The sequence below is a fragment of the Corvus kubaryi genome, unplaced genomic scaffold (assembly GCF_017639235.1).
Source record: "Corvus kubaryi isolate FWS band 111438036 unplaced genomic scaffold, C.kubaryi_AGA036_p1.0 74, whole genome shotgun sequence".
NCBI classification, from domain to species: Eukaryota; Metazoa; Chordata; class Aves; order Passeriformes; family Corvidae; genus Corvus; species Corvus kubaryi.
Genome location: NW_024582061.1, coordinates 916,225 through 934,136, shown reverse-complemented (window position 1 = coordinate 934,136; position 17,912 = coordinate 916,225). Strand labels below are relative to the sequence as shown.

Genomic DNA, 17,912 nt, shown 5'->3' with positions numbered 1-17,912 from the left:
AGAGGTAATCTGTGAACAAAATTGGGAACTACTCAGCTTGGCTTAGTTTTCCTCTTTGCTTTTAGCAAACTTGTAAATTATCAGAACAAAAGTGTGAAATGTAATTGAGTACTTCATTTAAAAAGAACATTGGTTTACAAATCAGGTGATACAAATATTAATCGTTAGTACAGACAGCTAAAAATCATAAATCAGTGCTAGTGTTTTGTACAAGGTCTTGAAGCACCTTCTACCCCACTTAAATATTTAGAAAACACAGACATAATATGTTTGCAACTTTTAAGAAACATGTAGAAAAATTGTCCCACAATTCTTTGTTACTATTCCTGTATTAACACCAAAAGTCAAGGGGGAACTCCCAAATGCTTTGGTTACGTCAAATTCCATAGACTGTGGAATGTTTAAGGGATTGAACTCTTGTCTGTCGTAAGATTTTGTGTTTTCCCTCAGCATGTTGTGTGTTCGTTTGGTTTTCTTCCATTATGTCTGTGATCTGAGAGGAGACATTTGAAATGAGGGTTAAGTAAGGAAATTTCTGTTCTATCTGTCTCCACTTGTGCAGCGGGGAAGAGTCTGTATTATTTTATTGTCTCTTCTATTAATGAGAAAAATAAACCATGTAGCAAAGATCTTACCCATCGTCCTTTTAGTGGTTTGGAAAAATGGTGGTTCCTTTAAAATAATGCTTTTAAATTTTGGCCCTGGGAACCAGGATACAAAGTACAGAAGAAGACTTTAATACAAGCAGTCTTTGTCCAACCTAGCTCAAAGCTAGGTTCTATAAAGCCAGCCTTTCACCAGAAAAATGCAATTTTGCAAATATATTGTCTTCCAGGCCAAAAAAGAAGAAACCTGCTTTTGAAGTGTAACATTTTAATAATTAAAAAAAACAAAGCAGTTACATAAAAGGTGATAAAATCAAGTTTGTTCAGTAGTTGAAAATTTGTAAATAATAAATATGTGCTGCCATTTCTTTACTGGTGTTGTTATTGAGCCTCTTGGTTCCTGGTTTGTTAGCAAAACCATACTCTCTGGGAATTGGATAATGTTACTCTCAGAACGGATGAACAGGTTCCCTAAAAGTGAAGCAAACTCACTGGTTTCCTCACTAGCTCAGGCAGTCTTTAAACCTAAGAACTACCCATCTAAATAATTTTATAAATGTCACTATTAACAATTAAATGTATTTGTTTCCAGGCATTCCTTAGTCCTGAAAATCCTGAGGAGCCCTATCTGGAAGGCATTGGCTTTAATTGTGTGGCTCCAGGCAAGCGCTTTATGCCAATGGACAGTTTGTCAGGAGGGGAAAAAACAGTGGCAGCCCTGGCTCTTGTGTTTGCCATACACAGGTAAAAGAACTGTTCTGGGATTATCCAGGGAAAAAAAGGAAGTATTGTGGTACTTGGCCAGATACCTGGAGAATAGGTGATAGAAAGAGACAGTGTTATGCTTACACACATACTAAAAAAATTCTGCTAATGGAGTATTCTAGCATTGCTGAAGTCCTTATTCTTTATCTGTCATGACTTTATATATTCAATGTAGATTTTTATGTTAATTAAAATATTAACTGTTAATTAAGTTGTCTATTATTTAATATTAAATGTTAAATGATACCTAATTATTTAATTAAAATAAATATAAGAGTAATATTGCAAAATATTGTCAACATTTTTTTATGGAGTAAGCAAGTAATTAGAATGTTTATTAACATTTTGGTATCTCAATGCAAAACACTGTCTTGTCTTCTGCAGCTTTCGTCCAGCTCCTTTTTTTATTTTGGATGAGATAGATGCTGCACTGGACAACACAAACATTGATAAAGTAAGTTGGTCTTTTACCAGCAGTATCTGGTACCTTTTGTAGAAGTGTGGCTACTTCCATTGCAGGGTGTTGGGATACAGAGATTGATTAGCCTGACTGAACCTGTTGTAAATGAGATTGGATTTAGGGCTGAAGTAATTGGTCTCTGAGGTATGAGACATAGGCAAAGTGTAAATTCCTTAATCCAAGTGTGTTTGATTGGCCTCTAAACTGTGAAGGTGAGAGGAGGTGGTGAGGAGTGTGAAGGTGTGCAGCGTAACCCCATGCGGCACAGTCTGACCTGGCGGGCACCTGGGAATTGTGCTGCTTGGAATTTGTAAGGCCTTGGAGTTCCCTTGGCTCTGAGAAGTAGCAAGGAGTGCGTCCGCATGTGGCAACCAAGTCATTCTGTCACTGGAGTGTTTAATACAATTGGCCTAGTAACTATTTTTGCATTAGCACCAGTTAAGCTGTTACTCCTGTCATTTTAGTCACATGACTTTCTTGATTAAAACACCTTCCTGCGCTCTCAATTACCTTTTCCCTTTTTGCCAGCAACTGTTCAACGTAACACGAACTGAGGCTGGAGCACAAACAGCAGATTCCAGCTGTGGATGGCAGCCCCTGAGAGGGGGAGGCTCAGAACAGGAGGGTTGTTTGTAGGGAGGAATCCTAAAGCTTTCCACATAAGCCTGGATTTTCTTCTGTGGAAGCATTTTTTTTCAGAGCAGTATTTCTACTGGCATTACTGCTAATGTCAGTTTTGGTAGAGCCTAACAAACAAAAGCAGTTGTTTAAACACCATACATTTTGGTTTTTCCCCTGATGGCATTAACTGTGATGTGCTGAGTACCCCAGAGTTTGCTTGGAGGGTACCTCTGGAATAGCCAGCTGGGAAGCTCTACCACTTGTGCCTGCCAGATAGAATTCAGTTCCTTCTTGGAGGTTACTGACTCGCTCTGAGAGGTTCCTGAACCTGAATTCCATAAATATTCCTTGGGATGCAGGTCCACAAGGTTACCCAGGCCCTGAGGTTGTTTTAACTTGATGCAGTTTGAGCAAGATCAGATGGGATGTAATGGGGCTATAATGAAAATCCCTAAGGAAGCTTTCGGGTTTGGCTCTCAGTGACATGGTAAAAACAAGATTACACATCACACAGCACCTCTGTGATCTGAGCTTCTGTCAGATACTGCTCTACTTATGAGTCTCCCTCAGGACCACTCTAAGATGATGTATTCTGGTTAAATATGAGTATTATGTTTTCTGTATGTTGTTCTTTCTGGGCTCAGATGTCTCAAGGCTGATGACCCGGAGCAGTACAGGCTGACTCCAGGTTTTCCTTTGCTGTTACACCATTTACTGCTGAACTCCACATTTCTGCCTTTCATGGAAGCTGTGGTGTGTCAGGTGATGAGCACTGCCCATCTCTGCAGCTGTCTGGGGTGGCTGTCTGGTATGTCTCCTGGCTCTGTTTGGAGCTGGGCAGGGACCCAGATCATGCCCTTACCTGGTTGTTACCTGGATGACTTTATTAATGCGAGTAAATTCCTGTTGCCATTAGACATGCCCCAATCCCATACACGCTGCATGAAAGTGAGGATTTCTGGGATGTTGCCAGCTTTCCATATAGGGTACCTATGATGCATTAATAGAGCTGATGATGATTAACAGAGTGCACAGGGCACTTTGCCTCTCTGAGGAGGGTCATTCTGCCTGGCAGAAGAGAGGTCCCCTCTACACCTAAGGATGTGCTGAGCAACATTTTTGTCAAAACACTGGAAACAAAGAGGTGATTTTGCCTCTATGCACCTGGATTTCTCAATTTAAACATAGTTAAAATTAAATACTGGAAGTGAGCAACACTGCTGTGTAAAAGATTGTTGCTGGTACTCACTGGGTATCCATTTTTTATCCTGAGAAATTAATCCATTTCCTTCCATTCTTTCAGATTGATGATGTATTAAAGCAGATTCCTCAATAATTGGAACTATACTCTGAAATTATTGTGAAGTCTGTAACTTGCTAAAGACAGTTCTTCCCATAACTTACTAACAACAGTTCTTTCATTAAAAAATAATTTCCTTGTTGTGTAGATAGAACTGTGCAGGCAGAGGGCTCATGAAAAATGTACTGGATTTCCTTTATGCAGCATTTAATTTATATTGGGGGACATTGCAATACTCACCAGTTCGTAACTTACATTTTGTACCTTTATGTTGCATTATCATTGAGAAACTTGCTGCTGTCTGCAGTGAACTAATTTAAGATTATTATACAGCCAGTAGCAAACTTTTCACACTTTTTTTAAAAACTTATTTAGGAATTTCCACCTTCCTTTCTAGTTACGTTAAGTAAAATTGTTATTCATGGGCACTGGTGTCTTTTTATAGCTTTATTCATTGGACTGAACCATTATTTTCTTAAATGTTTTCAAAAAGCAGCATATCTGAGGGGTTGTCTTAAAGCCATGCAAAATATCTGGCTTTTAAAACTGGTTTATTTCTCATTTTATCAATCTTACTTCATGACGGAATTCTACAGCTAGCACAGTTCAGTTCCCTCACCATTCTGTAATCACAGCACTGTTTCAGGTTGCCAGAACTAACTGAAATACTTGTTTTTTTTCCAAAGGTCTCGAGTTTCATTAGAGAACAGGCACATGAACGGTTCCAAATGATAGTTATTTCCCTGAAGGAAGAGTTTTATTGCAAGGCAGATGCATTGATTGGAGTGTGTCCTGAGGTAATAATTAATTACGGTTAAATAATGCACATGGGGTTGTTGAGGTGCTGGGTCACACCTGAAGTGTTGCTCCAGTGAGTCATGCACACAGTTGGTGACACACTGGGTGTGTCCTGCTGTGCAGGTACTGGCTCCGGGGAACATCCTTTGGGGAACTCAAGCTCATGCTTGTATCTCATAGTTATGAAATGCTTATTTCAAGTACCAGAAGTGTATTACATGGTGTGATCCTCCCTCTTCCCAGCACGATGATATTATGTTTAGCCAAGTCCTGACCCTGGATCTTACAGAGTACCCAGAGGGGGAAGAGCAGGACACAGCAGAGAAGCCGAGCCGCAGTTCTGTCTTTGAATAGCACATGGATGGTGTCAGAGCCAGGTGACAGCAGGAACTGGGTTCACAGCTGACTGTTGCAAACCTGAGTTTGAATGTGGTTCTTAAAAGTTGACAGGGAAATGTTCACTTTTCAAATGAAGCAGTTCTGCAAAATATTAAGGGAATCAGCTGTTACTCCTTGATGCAGTTTTGTTAAGGAGTGAGAGGCCGAGGCTGTTCCTGAGGTGTGCACACTGATACCCAAAGCTTTCTTTCCAAATGTTTTGGCTGTAAGAAGAAGGGCTGCAGGTTCATTTCTGTAAGTACAGTATCCCAAAGAACAAGCCTCTCGCTTTTCTTAGGAAAAGTCCATAGTGCCAGCACACTGTTCAGGTACTCACTGCTCCAGTCAGGACCTTTTGTTGTAGCTGCATTTGCCTTCAGATAGGATTATTTCCTCTTTACTAAAACAGTAAGGTACTGGAATGTGCTCTTGGGTGACTTCTGTGACAACCAGAAAGACTTTAGTCTTCCACGACAACCTCACGCAAGTATTAGTTAACTGTACAAATAAACTTGTGATGCAGCTCTAGAGCTGTGATGTAACCTTGAAAAATTTCACCTCTGAGGTATTTCAGTTTGCACAGAAGTGGAAAGAATGAGGCAGATGCGATAGAGCCACCAGCCTTATAAAAATGTATTGGTTTGTTATTATGCAGTTGTCCCAGTACACTCAAGTTATTTCGCTGGCCGTTTTTCATCTAAGCAGCAAAGTAATGAAGTTGGGTATAAAAAACTGAAAGCTGGAATCACTTTATCTGGCTTATGTTCCACCTCTGTGTGTGCTGACATGTTCCCCTTGGTTTGTAGTTGTTCATAATAATTATATATTGTGTTCACAGAGCAGGTTCCTTTTGTCCCATGGGTTGCCTACACATACCTGCCTTGTCTTGTGCTGTGAACCCTGGGCTTGTGCTGGGCCTGTGGGGATCCTGCCTCAGGGAGGAAGAATGTCTGAGCAGGAGTGTTGAGGTGTTTCACAGGAATACAGATGTTCATCCAATACTGGTGTTACTGCTACACAGCATTAAATAAAATAATGTACTCAGAGGTGTGAGTCAGCATCAGTGCCTTAATTCAGAATCCGGTGACAGATGTGTGTGTTAGGAGATAACATAACCCCTCACTCTTCTGCTTTTGAGAATACAATAGATGGGCCTTGAGACAGGAGGCTGCTGGACAAGCTGCAGTTCAGCAGTTGGGAAGAATCACCAGTGCTGGTTGTAAGCTGATCCTTACCAAAGGGAGTGCTGGGATTTTCTATTGTGGACCCGAGTTCAAGCACATGATAAGGAGTTGCATGACTTTAGGGTTTAAATAGTGGTAGTAATCAGGGTCATAAATACCTCAGTGCAAATGATGGATTTTGCTGCAGCTTGAAGCAACAGGTGAAGTGTTCCGAGCTGATCATCAGGATCTACAAGAACCTGACTAGTCACTTTCCAAAGCAGCCAGGTCATGTTGACTGCAAAAGCATATGTTAGAGGGTAGTCTCACAGATAATGCTCTGTGTTGCTGAAAGACAATTTTCAGAAGTGATTTTGCTGTAAATAGACTCTCTCAGAGGACCGGGGTGGCTGTGGGCTGCCTGAAGTCCTGCAGAAGCACAGCAGCATCCTAACAGCACACCTCACTGAAGTTTTTTGTCCCAGGGAACTGCAGGAGTTGGTTGTGTGACTAGGGAGTAAAGACCTGCCAAACCACAGTTCAGAGAGAAAAGTCACCTGTCAGACCCACCCCTTGCCTTCCCTGTAAAACCCCAATACAGTGTGACCTGCTCTCAGAAGGTGTTAACAGAAATCTTAGGAAACAGCCACAGGGAAACCAGACAGGAGCAATCCTTCAGCCCTGCCAGGTACACCTGTGCTGGCATCAGCACAAGGAACAGCCCTGGACATGCTCTCCTGCAGCCACTGAGGTGAGAGCCAGCTGACTGGAAAGCTACACATGATTACAAGTGCTGGCAGCTGCAGTGGGAATTGTGTCTTGCTGTCAAGATGATACAGGTGGAGGAAATACTATGTACTGCTGGGCCTTACCTTCACCCTTGGAGTAGTTCAGCCAAAGGCAAACTTACTAGGAATTATCTGCAGATGGCTCCTTTTGATACTGATTGGGTTTCATTTCACTGCAGGACTCTGTTACCTGCGGTCCAAGAACAGTCTGTGCTGTAACAATATTTAAAACATTTCCACAGGAACCCACGGCAGAGAGGTCAGGGAGCACCTGCCCTGCAGTCTGTCCCTGCACTGTTCCAGCCCTTCCTCCCTAGGTGATCTTGTGCCTTACCACACAAAGGAAAACAAATCCTCATGCCAAAAGTGGAAAGCAGGTGGGTCATCAGGCTGTGGGTTCCATAAATGTGGAACATCACTGTTCCTCAGGACTTGGGGATCAGAGACGGAAGCCTGCATGACCCCTGAAGAATCCAGCAACCCACCTTCAGTTCAGCCAATGGGAGAACTGAAACCCCTTTGTTTCAAAAGCAGGTGTGCCAAGAAGCACTTTTGACAGATTCAAATGTGTGGCTTCACCTGGGGAAGAGTTTGGTCCAAGTTGCTTCATTTAGAGGCAAAGAGAAGTTACATCTGCTTCTATCTGACCCTGCAGGTCCTGCCTGAGTGGTCTGGCAGTGCCAGGGGAGTGACTCATTTGACTCTCAAGCTTTACACACACGACACATTTACAGCCTTAGGAAAGAAAAAGCTAGTATGTACAATTTTATTCCACTTAAAACCATGGAAATACCAGCTCAAAACTTTCCACGCAGCAGATGTAAAACACCTACTGTTAAAAAGCTTCTAGGGTGGGCCTTGGGCGTTTGGGATTTTTTCATTCAAGAGTAGGTATATCATTATCTGACTGCTTGATCCTCTTGGGAGAATCGGTGCTGTTTTCTCCTAACTTCCTTTTAGCACAGTCCACACACGAAGTTCCTGGGGTGGGAGAGGGGAAAGAAAACAAATTAATATTGCTACATCCATGTGTTTGGTGTACTTTTTATTACAAGCATCAGCTATTGAGATAATCACAATCCTGGTCCCCTGAGGTTCTTGTATTTGGATTCTGAAGAGGTTCTTGTATTTGGATTCTGAATTACCTGTAACATTAACCCTGCTAAAAGTCTGGGCTCAAGCTCTCCCCCCAAAACTGATGTCTAGTACTCTCACAAGCAACAGGGACTCAGCGCAGGATCCAGCTGCCTTTTGCCAAAGATAATTTAACACCTGTGGAGCTCACACATGAGTCTAGATCCCTTATTCAAAGGCCCCAGCTTGAGCTGGAGGGTTGAAATAGACTAATCCAGTGGTCCCAACCTGAACCATTCCTGAAGTCTGCAATAAAAATCCTTGGTGTAAACTGCTGTTGGAAGTACATAAAAGGCGTAACTGGAAAGGAACATAAATGGAACAGAAATTCTTTCAAAACCATAACATTCACTTAAAACTCCAGATAAATTTTGTGGGATATTACACACAATAATCCTCTTGAGGTTTTTTACTTGGTCTGTATTCCAAGATACAGGTAAAACTAAGGATGGTGCTAACAAGTTAGTAAAGGAGGGACTGTTAAGAGGGATGTTAAGAGGGGCTGGAATAAATTGTACTCAAGTTTTTTGTTTCTCTTCCGCTTATTTGTATTTTATTGAAAATGGGATTTATGAAGTCAGTTGAGAGACAGATAAGTGTAAAATCCCATTGAAATTACAAAACTAATTTCTGACTTTACACCTGCACACAAGTGTCTTGGACCTCTTGTGTACTTTTTGATTATGACAGAGCAGGGGTTTCACCTCCCGCACTGCCAAAGGCCCTTACATGCATTACCAAATGATACTTCTGTATAATTTTGATATTGGCTGCAGCAGCCCAGATCTCTCAGGATTGGAATCTTTTTGTTTCAGAGGGAAGTTTTGCTATATTTTTTCCATCAACTGGAATGTATTATTGCATGACTTATTCACAGAAATACCACACCACCACCTGAACAGCTCAGCTGAAAAATCGCCTTCAGTACCACACAACTGAGATTCACTCTTCCTGGCCTCCTTAAGGAAGGCTTTTGGAAAGGAAACCTGTGTTTGGAAATCTAAGCCAAAAATCTCATTGACTTTAGTATTACCTCGGAGTACTCTGGTGAATATTAGTAACTATTTATATATATTTTCTATCGCTTTTACGTGCTATCATTTGTCATTTGATAGACCTGAAAAGGCCATCAGTTACCTGAAAGCCTTCAGTTACCTGCTGATAGGCAGAAAGAAAACCAGAGAGTAAAAAGAGAGCATTCAGCAAACTTTCAGAGCTCTCCGAAGTAATTATTTAATTACTTTGGAAATAAGAGGGGTATTTTTCTTGTGTTGGTAGGATTATGGAACTTCTGTGAAAATAAAAACATTACTTACCCAAGAGTGTTGTGCTGTCCACCCGATCAGCATCTAGAGACGTGTAAGAGACATCAGCAACACACATGAGCATCCAGGAAGTTTTTATACTCTTACGCACCATCCCAAAACAGCAAGGTTGTATTTAGAATCCCAGAATGGTCTGGGTTGGAAGGGATGTTAAGGCCTATCCAGTTCCACCCCCTGGCATGGTCAGGGACACCTTCCACTATCCCAGGTTGCTCTAAGCTCCATCCAGTGTGGCCTTGAACACTTCCAGGGATGGGGCAGCCACAGCTTCTCCAGGCAACCTTTGTCAGGGCCTCCCCACCCTGATCATTAAAAAATGTCCTCTTTAATCTACATCTATGCCGTTTCGGTTTAAAGCCATTCTCCCTCATCCTATCCCTACATGCCCTTGTCCAAAAGTCCCTCTCCAGCTCTCTGGGAACCCCTTTAGGCACTGGAAGGCTGCTGTAAGATCTCCCTAGAGCCTTCTCTTCTCCAGGCTGAACACGCCCAGCTCTCACAGCCTGTCTCCAAAGCACAGGTACTCCAGCCCCTGATCATCTTTGTTGCCCACCTCTAGACCCACTTCCAGCAGCTCCACATCCTTCTGATGTTGAGGACCGCCGGGCTGGAGGCAGCTCTGCAGGTGGGGTCTCACCTGAGTAGGGCAGAGGAGCAGAACCCCCCCTCCTCTGCTGCCTGTGCTGGGGGCTCAGCCCAGCACAGGGAGGTTTCTGGGATGGGGCCTGTCCAGCTCTCACCCACCAGCACCCCCAAGTCCTCCCCAGGGCTGTTCTATCTGCTCATCCCCAGCCTAGATTTGTGCTTGGGATGGCCCTGACCCAGTTGCAGGACCCTGACCTTGCTGAACTTGGTGATTGCACAGCCCTACCTCTCCAGCCTATCAAGGTCCCTATGGATGTGACCTCTTCCCTACAACCACAGCGCTCAGCTTGCTGTCATCTGCTGAGGACACACTCGAGCTCACTGTCCACATCCCCCTCAAAGCCATTACAAGGTCCTGGTCCTAACACAGACTCCTGGAGGACACAACTTGTCATCAGTTTCCATCCACACATAAAACCACTGACCACAGCCCTGAGTGTAACCATCCAGCCCATTTTTACCCATATCCCCCAAGTCTTCCCTTTTTTCCCTTTTTAAAAATGGGGGTTAGGTTTCTTCTTTTCCGGTTGATGTCATGATGATTTTTTGCCTTTTCTTTTATACCCCTGTTATTTACCTTTTTATAGCTTTTATATTCTTAGTGGTTTTTAGCCTACATTCTTAGATGTATTTTGTCAAGCTAGGAGACTAAACATCTCAGAAGCCTCGTAGTCAGGGATCAGAAAGCCCCAGACACCAAGGTCCTCTCCAGAACACATTCTGTAAACTAAGATAAAACCATGCAGGGGAAGGTTCCTTGGGGAGGGGGGCTCACTCGAGCCTCTCATTAGAGAATCTTTGATAGAAATGCTAATTAATAAGACCTATAATGTTATACGAGATCTATTGTGGGTGTGCATTGAGGTGTGCATTTCGGCGCACTCCACCTGGATGTGGTGCACCTGAGGATCCTTAAAATAAATACCAAAGTAAAATCCCTTTTTTCCTTCTAACCGTGTTTGATTCTTGATTTTAAGATCAAGAAAAGGCATCACAGTCAGTGGGAACTTCCCCAGTTGACACAGTTTTTCAAGTAATACGGCTTAGCAACTTCATCATGGTTTAGCAGATTGAGAATTCTACCAGGACATGACTGGTGCAGCCCAGGCTACTTCCAACCCTGACCTCAGGTCCAGCTGAGCCTCTCCTCTGCTCCTCTGAGGCTCTCCATCACCTCTCCTAGGAAGTGGTCTTCAACGCATTCCAGGATTCCTGGACTGCTTGCAGTTTGCTGTGTTCCTTTTCCAGTGAGTGTCCAGGGGCCTGTAGTCCCCAATCTGCATCAGGGCCTGCATTTCTCATTTCTTTCATATAACCCTTTTAACAAACTCCTCCTGCTATATTTTAGAAGGGAGATTGTAAATAGGCACAAAAAACCCAAACCCTGACAGTTTGTGATGTACAGAGCAGTTCAGCACACCTGAAAATGGTTCTGTTTGGGATCTCGACTTGTAAATGAGATCAAGAGATTTTCAAGTCTGAGTAAGGTCCCTCTTCTTGCAAGTCTGATGCAAACAAACTGCAGACAAACTTCTTGAAATCTCAATGGTGTGGTAAATATTTTTTTCTAGCCTTCATGGCAAGAATAACATAATGCAGTCTAACTGGAATATCATCAGGTCACAAAAATCGGGATAATAATTCAGGCATGCACTTTTCAGGGAAAAGGTTCCAGTTATGCACCACCTGGGGATAATTTTAGACAAATCAGTTTCACTGAAATGATAAATAAAAGAGCTGTCGAACAGCAATTCTTCCCAAGGTCATTTAGTTATTGTTCTCTGGATAAACCAAAACGGAACTGTCCTTGTTTGGAATACATTAAAGAAATCTCTTTCCTTAGACATACAGTTCTTTCTCTTCGTTCTCTTCACAACCCTAACTGTACTAAGCCAAACACTTATTGGATGCACTGACTTAATTTCCCATTCTATGCTCAGTCAGATATTGTGGCTCAACCAGCTTATCCCACCAGTTAATCCCTTCAATTCTCTTAGGTTTTTTTCCTGACAAGTCAGATTTCTGATAATGTAATACTCAATAAGGTGAAGTAGTTCACATCATAAATACATGTTAACATCTTTAACAAATACTAACAAATAGGCAAATTCAGAATTCAAGATTAAATTTGCAAGAATCCACAGGCCTCCAAAATCCACAGATTTCAAAAAAAACCATCTAGTTACAGTTTGGCCACATGCTCCAACTCTGCATGTTCCTCACAAGCAACAAAGCTGCACACGAGGTCAGTGCCTCGAATCAGCTGCAGTGTTCAGGCAGCGCAAACTGCCCAGTACCTGCTCCAGACTGTGCTGTTGAAGAGGCCACATTACCTGGACTTCTCTGCTTGCAGATTTGAGCAGTCAGATCCTGGACATACTCTGGGAATTGTTGGAAGCAGTCCCCATAGGACACCACTTTTATTCCATGCAGCAGCATATCTGCCTGGAGCTTAAAAAAGTGGTCTTCGTTTTCTTTAAGCACCAACATGTAATGTTCTAGATCCACTTTGTTCTTTACTGTGTAAAGAAAAAGAGCTTGGAATATCTGGTCACGCAGAGTCTCTCCACAACCCAAAAACAAAAAAGACTTGGTTCGGTACAAGTTCTGAAGAACTTCCTGTGAAGGAATAGAAACACAGAAGAGCCACACTTACTTGAGCAGACAAAAGGTCAGAACTTCTAAAATACATCAGCCAGAGAAGGGACCAGCAGAGCAGAACCTCACTGGTGAACTGACAAAAGTAAATGTTTTAGGATCAGGCTAAACTGACATTTTATAACCATTGCTCCTACACAAAAAAAAAAGAAAAAAGAAAAAAAAAGGCAAAATTATCATACAAAATTGGGAGTTGGAATAAGATGATCTTTTGGTCACTTCCAACCCAAGCCATTCCATGGAATCTAAGTGTTGCCAGTAAGGGAATTTAAATCAAAAGAATTAGGATGACAGACTATTGGGTTCCCGTTAGGTCAATCTCTAAATAAGGAAAATGAATATTCTCGACCAAATGTTTTGACTTCCTATGACAGCTAAGATGACATTAAATCCAGGATCCAGAGCTGGTAACAGTTTAAAACCCTAAGAAACCTAGCAATCGTATGATGATGAATCCTTGTCCTGGTGTTCAGTATTTTAAGGCTCCTGTTCTTTCCAAAGATAAATACAAACTGTGATATCCAGCTGAGGGGTTTGATTGTGATTTGCACAGACTGCCTTTGCAACAGAGCCACCTTTCTGAAAAATTCTGAATAATTCCTCTGGGCCCCAAGTATTTAATTTATATGGTGCAACAGAGCCTTCGGTATCTTGTCTGCAGTCATTACAAGAAAACTGTTAGGCAAAACACAGTCAAAATTTTAAAGATCACACAAACCATGACTTCAGGATCTTGAGTGACATCTTTATATCCCGAGGGATCAAGCACCATTCCACAGGGGTCTGTATATAAGCCGTGAATATGAAGAACTCCATATTTTACGTGGCCTCTTGCCCACTGAAGAACCTAAAGCACATCATGCAAGATGCATCCTTTTGTTATAATATGCCACACTCACCATGCATCCACAAAACTATACAGCTGAACTGACTTATAAACCACTTAAAGCAGAAACAACTCCTTTTGCACCTTCCTACAGCAAGAGATTGTAATGACTAATTACATAGCTCACTTTAAATTGTAACAAAGAGGTGATGGCTAATGCTGCAGCTGTCTCTGGCTTTTTGGGTTAAACAGCCAGTCAACCAAGAAGCAAGTTCCAGCAGCACTGACAGAAAAGGTATGAACAGCAAATTAACTATCAACCAGGTGAAATTCTATTTGGGGTTTTAACAATGACTTTACATAAGTTAAATAATTTGTGGGTTTTTTCCAGTAAATGGCAGGGAACTGGTTAACAAACATGTCACTGAAATTCTCCTTGGTAACTGTAACCAGATTATTCAGTATAAAGAGATATGTAAAAGAAATGTCTGGGCATCTGCTGTAGATTACAGACATGCTTTACCAATTAACAACTTTTAGTCTTGACTCTTTAAACAGGAAAACATCTTCCAGTGCAGCTTATGTGCTGATTTGTCATATATTAAGTCTAATAATTTTACTGCTCTCAATCGTACCTTATCCTTATCTTTAAGGTCTAAAGATTCCATAGGTTTACCCTGTTGCTGACCAAATATTTCAAGCAGATTATCATAGTTTGTAGTCAGAACCATTGTGCCTCTGTCCATGAGCCTCAGGATGGATTGCAGAACCACAGGGTTCTGAATGTGTTGTTCTAAATTATCAAACACCTCCATTAAGCAATCCTGGAAGAAGTTGGGCTTCGCGTCCCCAGTACGCTGAGGAAAGAGAAGAGGAACACTCCATCAGGCCCATGTGCTACGTTACAACTGCCTCCCACAGGAACCCACGCCATCTGGCTACTGAATGCCAAAACATTTCTCTAAAAGAGGGCTTGAACAGTACCAAATCAAATCTCAATTTGTCCAGTGCTCTTGCCTCTACTTAGTGTAGCTCCAAACAATTGTTTTAGTTTCTCAAGAGAGCTTGTAATACAGACACAATAAAGCAACACTAAAGTTAGCTTACCCTGGATTCAGACACATCAGTATTTTATCAGTATTCAGCTATTCAATATATCCTGGATATCCCTGGGATATACCATTAAGGGGAGGGGGAGGCTGCAGGTGTTCTGTTTTTTCATTCCTCGTTCAGAAAACTTTATTAAATCTGCTACAAACACATGCAGACAACCTTACTGTCCCACTGGGCCTGGAGAGAGGCTCACCCCAGCCTACACTTAGCACTATGTCTGTCACCCAGATTATTTCAGCTAGAAGGAAGACTTGGCAAAGGTCCTAACACAGTTTGTAAACCTCTGGAAACTCAGATGGATGGCTGAGACTGGGCATGCATGGGCTGTCCTCAGGGAAGCGTGAGCTGCACCAGTGATTCACAGTGTGTGGCCCAAGGTCATCAGTAGGCTCAAGGCCTACCTGTACTTTCAGGGTCACTCCAGTTATAGCCACAAATCTAGAAATTCTTCTTTCACTTCTCAGAAACATTATAGCAAATACTTAATAGTCAGAACTCTTGTTTGCATTAATTCTGATGAATGCTAACTTATACTAAAACTCAGATTTTTTTAGCCTCTCCAAAATGTACAATGTGCTGTATGATTACCCACAAAATTTCCATTTTTACCAGAAAAAATTCAACTTTTGGAAGTCGTGTTTCCTTAGAACAAAAGTACATAGTAGTTTTAGAAATTAACATAGGTTATAAACATACTCACTGGTGACATCTTCCTGATGAGATCATGTGCAACCACAAGCAGGTCTCTCTCTTTGATTACTTTCTTTCGGAATTCAGCGACATCCCCCGGGTGCAACACCTCCAGCTGCTCAGCTGCTCCAAGGACAGCCTCAATGCAGCTTCTCCAGGAGCAGAGTGCCGGGATTCCTGGGGCTACTGCAGCACTCACCCCCGTCCCAATTACCAGGAGAAGGTCCTGAGGCTGCTTTCTTACAAGACTTTTTAAGAATTTTCTTGAACACAGAAAACAAAAGTGCTCATTGTTCATGGCGCATTTCCTGGCTTGCCTGAAGAGCTCAGGGACTGACTCCAGAAGTTTATCTGAGCCATTAAAGCTTCTGCAAAACACCAACCAGCCAGCAGGAACAGAGTTCTCCGTTCCTGCACAACAAGATGAGATGGGCAGCCACAGAAGCCCACGGCCTCCCCCAAACCAACAATGGCCTTGAAGGCTTTTTGCCATTTCAGACAAGTAAATGTGCATGGTTAATGCCAGCCAAAAAAAGGCAACAACTTCAAATCACTAATATCTCTGAGATCCAAATTGACAATTGCCACTGGGCCAGCCAAACGCCATTTCCAATGAAATCTTGAAAAAAGTAGGCAAAAGATTGTCCATGACTGAATTAATACATGTGCAATAGAAAGGAAGTAGAACTATTTCAAAGGGACAAGTCACAGTATTTCAAGAAAATAAATTCTGGGGGGTTTTTTGGGAAAAAGTGGAATATTTTGTTCTCATTTATGGTCACTGTAGGATATGTGAACATAGCAGTCATGCTGGTTCAGATGAACGGTTCATCCAACACACTATTTAGACATTACTACCCACAGATCCTTCTCGGAGGTGTGTTGGTGTTACATCCATAGTTGCTGCACAAACCAGCACAGGGAACTGTGAGGAAAATCTGTCTTTCATGATTACTCAGAAAAGAAGTGAAAATGCATATAAACCATACAGTAAAATCATTTCTGTACAAACAAGGATTTCAGTAGTACAGAACCTCAGAACTACCCTGACTTTCCAAGCTACCTTTACAGATTTTTAGTTCCTGGTAACATGGTAATAAGGATGATTAACACCTCTTATTTCACAATCATCTGAAACTACCTAGGTCAAACTATGGTGTTCGACTTGAAATGGCCTCAGGCAAAGCAATAAACATGTAGATGTGATTGCCAGCTAGTGCCTACAAGTTCGTGCTTGATGACCCATGCGTTCCTGCTACATTTAGCCCAAATTGTTTCCTCTCATTATTTACTCCTACTAAACAATTTAAGTGAGCATGAAGTACTTGGTCAGTGAAGAAACTACCGGGATAATTTCAAGTTTTCAGGCATGATATTGTTCTTGTATTCGATATTCAGTAGTTTATTCCCAATGTGATTTCAGATTTTCATTAAGAGAAAGTTTTGTATCAACTCTGGAACACAACTTACCTGAATTTCTGCTCACTTCTAGCTGTGGCTCCTTCTGGTGAATCCATCTCTGAGCCCTGAATAAAACAGAAAGCAAAATAATTCTTAATGCTTCTACCTTAGAAAAAGCCGAAATCAAAATCAGATGTATTACTGTTGATTTTTTCTCTTTATTCCTACCAACTTATAATATCAAGACTCCATGTGTCACATTCCAATGAAGCAAGGCACTGATGGAAACAAACCTGCCAAAGGACAAGTGCACAAACCCAGCACAGCTCCAGTTAAGCTTCCAAATGCCATAGGACTGAGAAAACAGAGATGCAGCTATTCATGCAGCTACAAAATACTTGTGTCTAAATTCAAGATAAAATTTAGCACACCCACTAAAACTTTAAGTCATTTCAAGTCAATTAAGGAGTTTCTTGATTTTATTTTTTTCATAAAAATCAGTTGTTTCAATCCAGTTTGTGGAAACCAGACTTCCACATGACATCCTGATCATGAGAAGCCCTCTGAGAGCCACCTGGCTACATGACCAGACTGCAGGGTATGCCAGATTTTATTTAAAATACTTGCTGAGAAAAAAATAACTTATTTCTGTATCATCTATTATGTTTTATGTCTGAAGTACAAGAAAGACTGCATCTTGGCAGGAGAACTGGCTATGGGATCATTACTAGAAACCCCCAAGTTTCATTACATGGGTTAGTTTTTTTATGAGGATGTATTTTTTGTTTGGCTTGAGACACAGTTTTTGGTGGTGGTGATGGCAAACTGCAGTCCCTAATCCCTCAAATAAATATTGTGCCAGAGCCTAGGGCTCCTAAGGTAGTTGCCAGCTCTTGTGTTCGTGTGCTAGAAGCTAATTTGGAAGCAGGAGGCTCCAAGTTTCAAGATCATTTAACTAACAAAAACACCAACAAAAAAACCACCCACAAAAGAAAAAACAAACCACCCCCCAAAAAAACCCAAAAAACCCTCAACAAACCAAACTAAACTTTAAAAACCCACAAACATCCCAACCAACCAACTCCAACCCAACACAAAAAAGCCAAAACAAACCTCCCCTGCAAAAAAACCTCAAAAACCCCCAACCCCCCCCCAAAAACCCCAATAACAACAAAAGAAAAAGAAATCAAACAAACAAATACCCACCCACCCAACCCCCCCACAAAAAAAACCAAACCAATA

General features: G+C 41.8%; 2 protein-coding genes across 18 annotated transcripts in view; one reads left to right on the top strand and one right to left on the bottom strand.

The window, feature by feature from the left end:
* Positions 1-5,973, top strand: part of SMC1B (structural maintenance of chromosomes 1B) — a 30,682-nt gene extending 24,709 nt beyond the window's left edge. For both annotated transcript variants that reach the window (XM_042050538.1, XM_042050537.1), the window contains exons 22-25: positions 1,198-1,349; positions 1,755-1,824; positions 4,438-4,548; positions 4,793-5,973. In XM_042050538.1, coding sequence (XP_041906472.1) covers positions 1,198-1,349; positions 1,755-1,824; positions 4,438-4,548; positions 4,793-4,903 — 444 coding nt within the window. In that variant the 3' untranslated portion in view covers positions 4,904-5,973. The remainder of the gene's footprint in view (positions 1-1,197; positions 1,350-1,754; positions 1,825-4,437; positions 4,549-4,792) is intronic.
* The window catches only part of FAM118A (family with sequence similarity 118 member A), a 28,158-nt gene that overhangs the window by 8,375 nt on the left and 1,871 nt on the right, over positions 1-17,912 (bottom strand). For 5 of the 16 annotated variants that reach the window (XM_042050541.1, XM_042050543.1, XM_042050550.1 and 2 more), the window contains exons 2-8: positions 16,740-16,795; positions 15,280-15,637; positions 14,102-14,323; positions 13,359-13,487; positions 12,316-12,601; positions 9,329-9,361; positions 7,631-7,859 (exon numbers count right to left, since the gene is read on the bottom strand). In XM_042050541.1, coding sequence (XP_041906475.1) covers positions 7,756-7,859; positions 9,329-9,361; positions 12,316-12,601; positions 13,359-13,487; positions 14,102-14,323; positions 15,280-15,637; positions 16,740-16,786 — 1,179 coding nt within the window. In that variant the 5' untranslated portion in view covers positions 16,787-16,795 and the 3' untranslated portion in view covers positions 7,631-7,755. The other 11 variants (XM_042050545.1, XM_042050547.1, XM_042050551.1 and 8 more) reach the window with 7 other exon arrangements.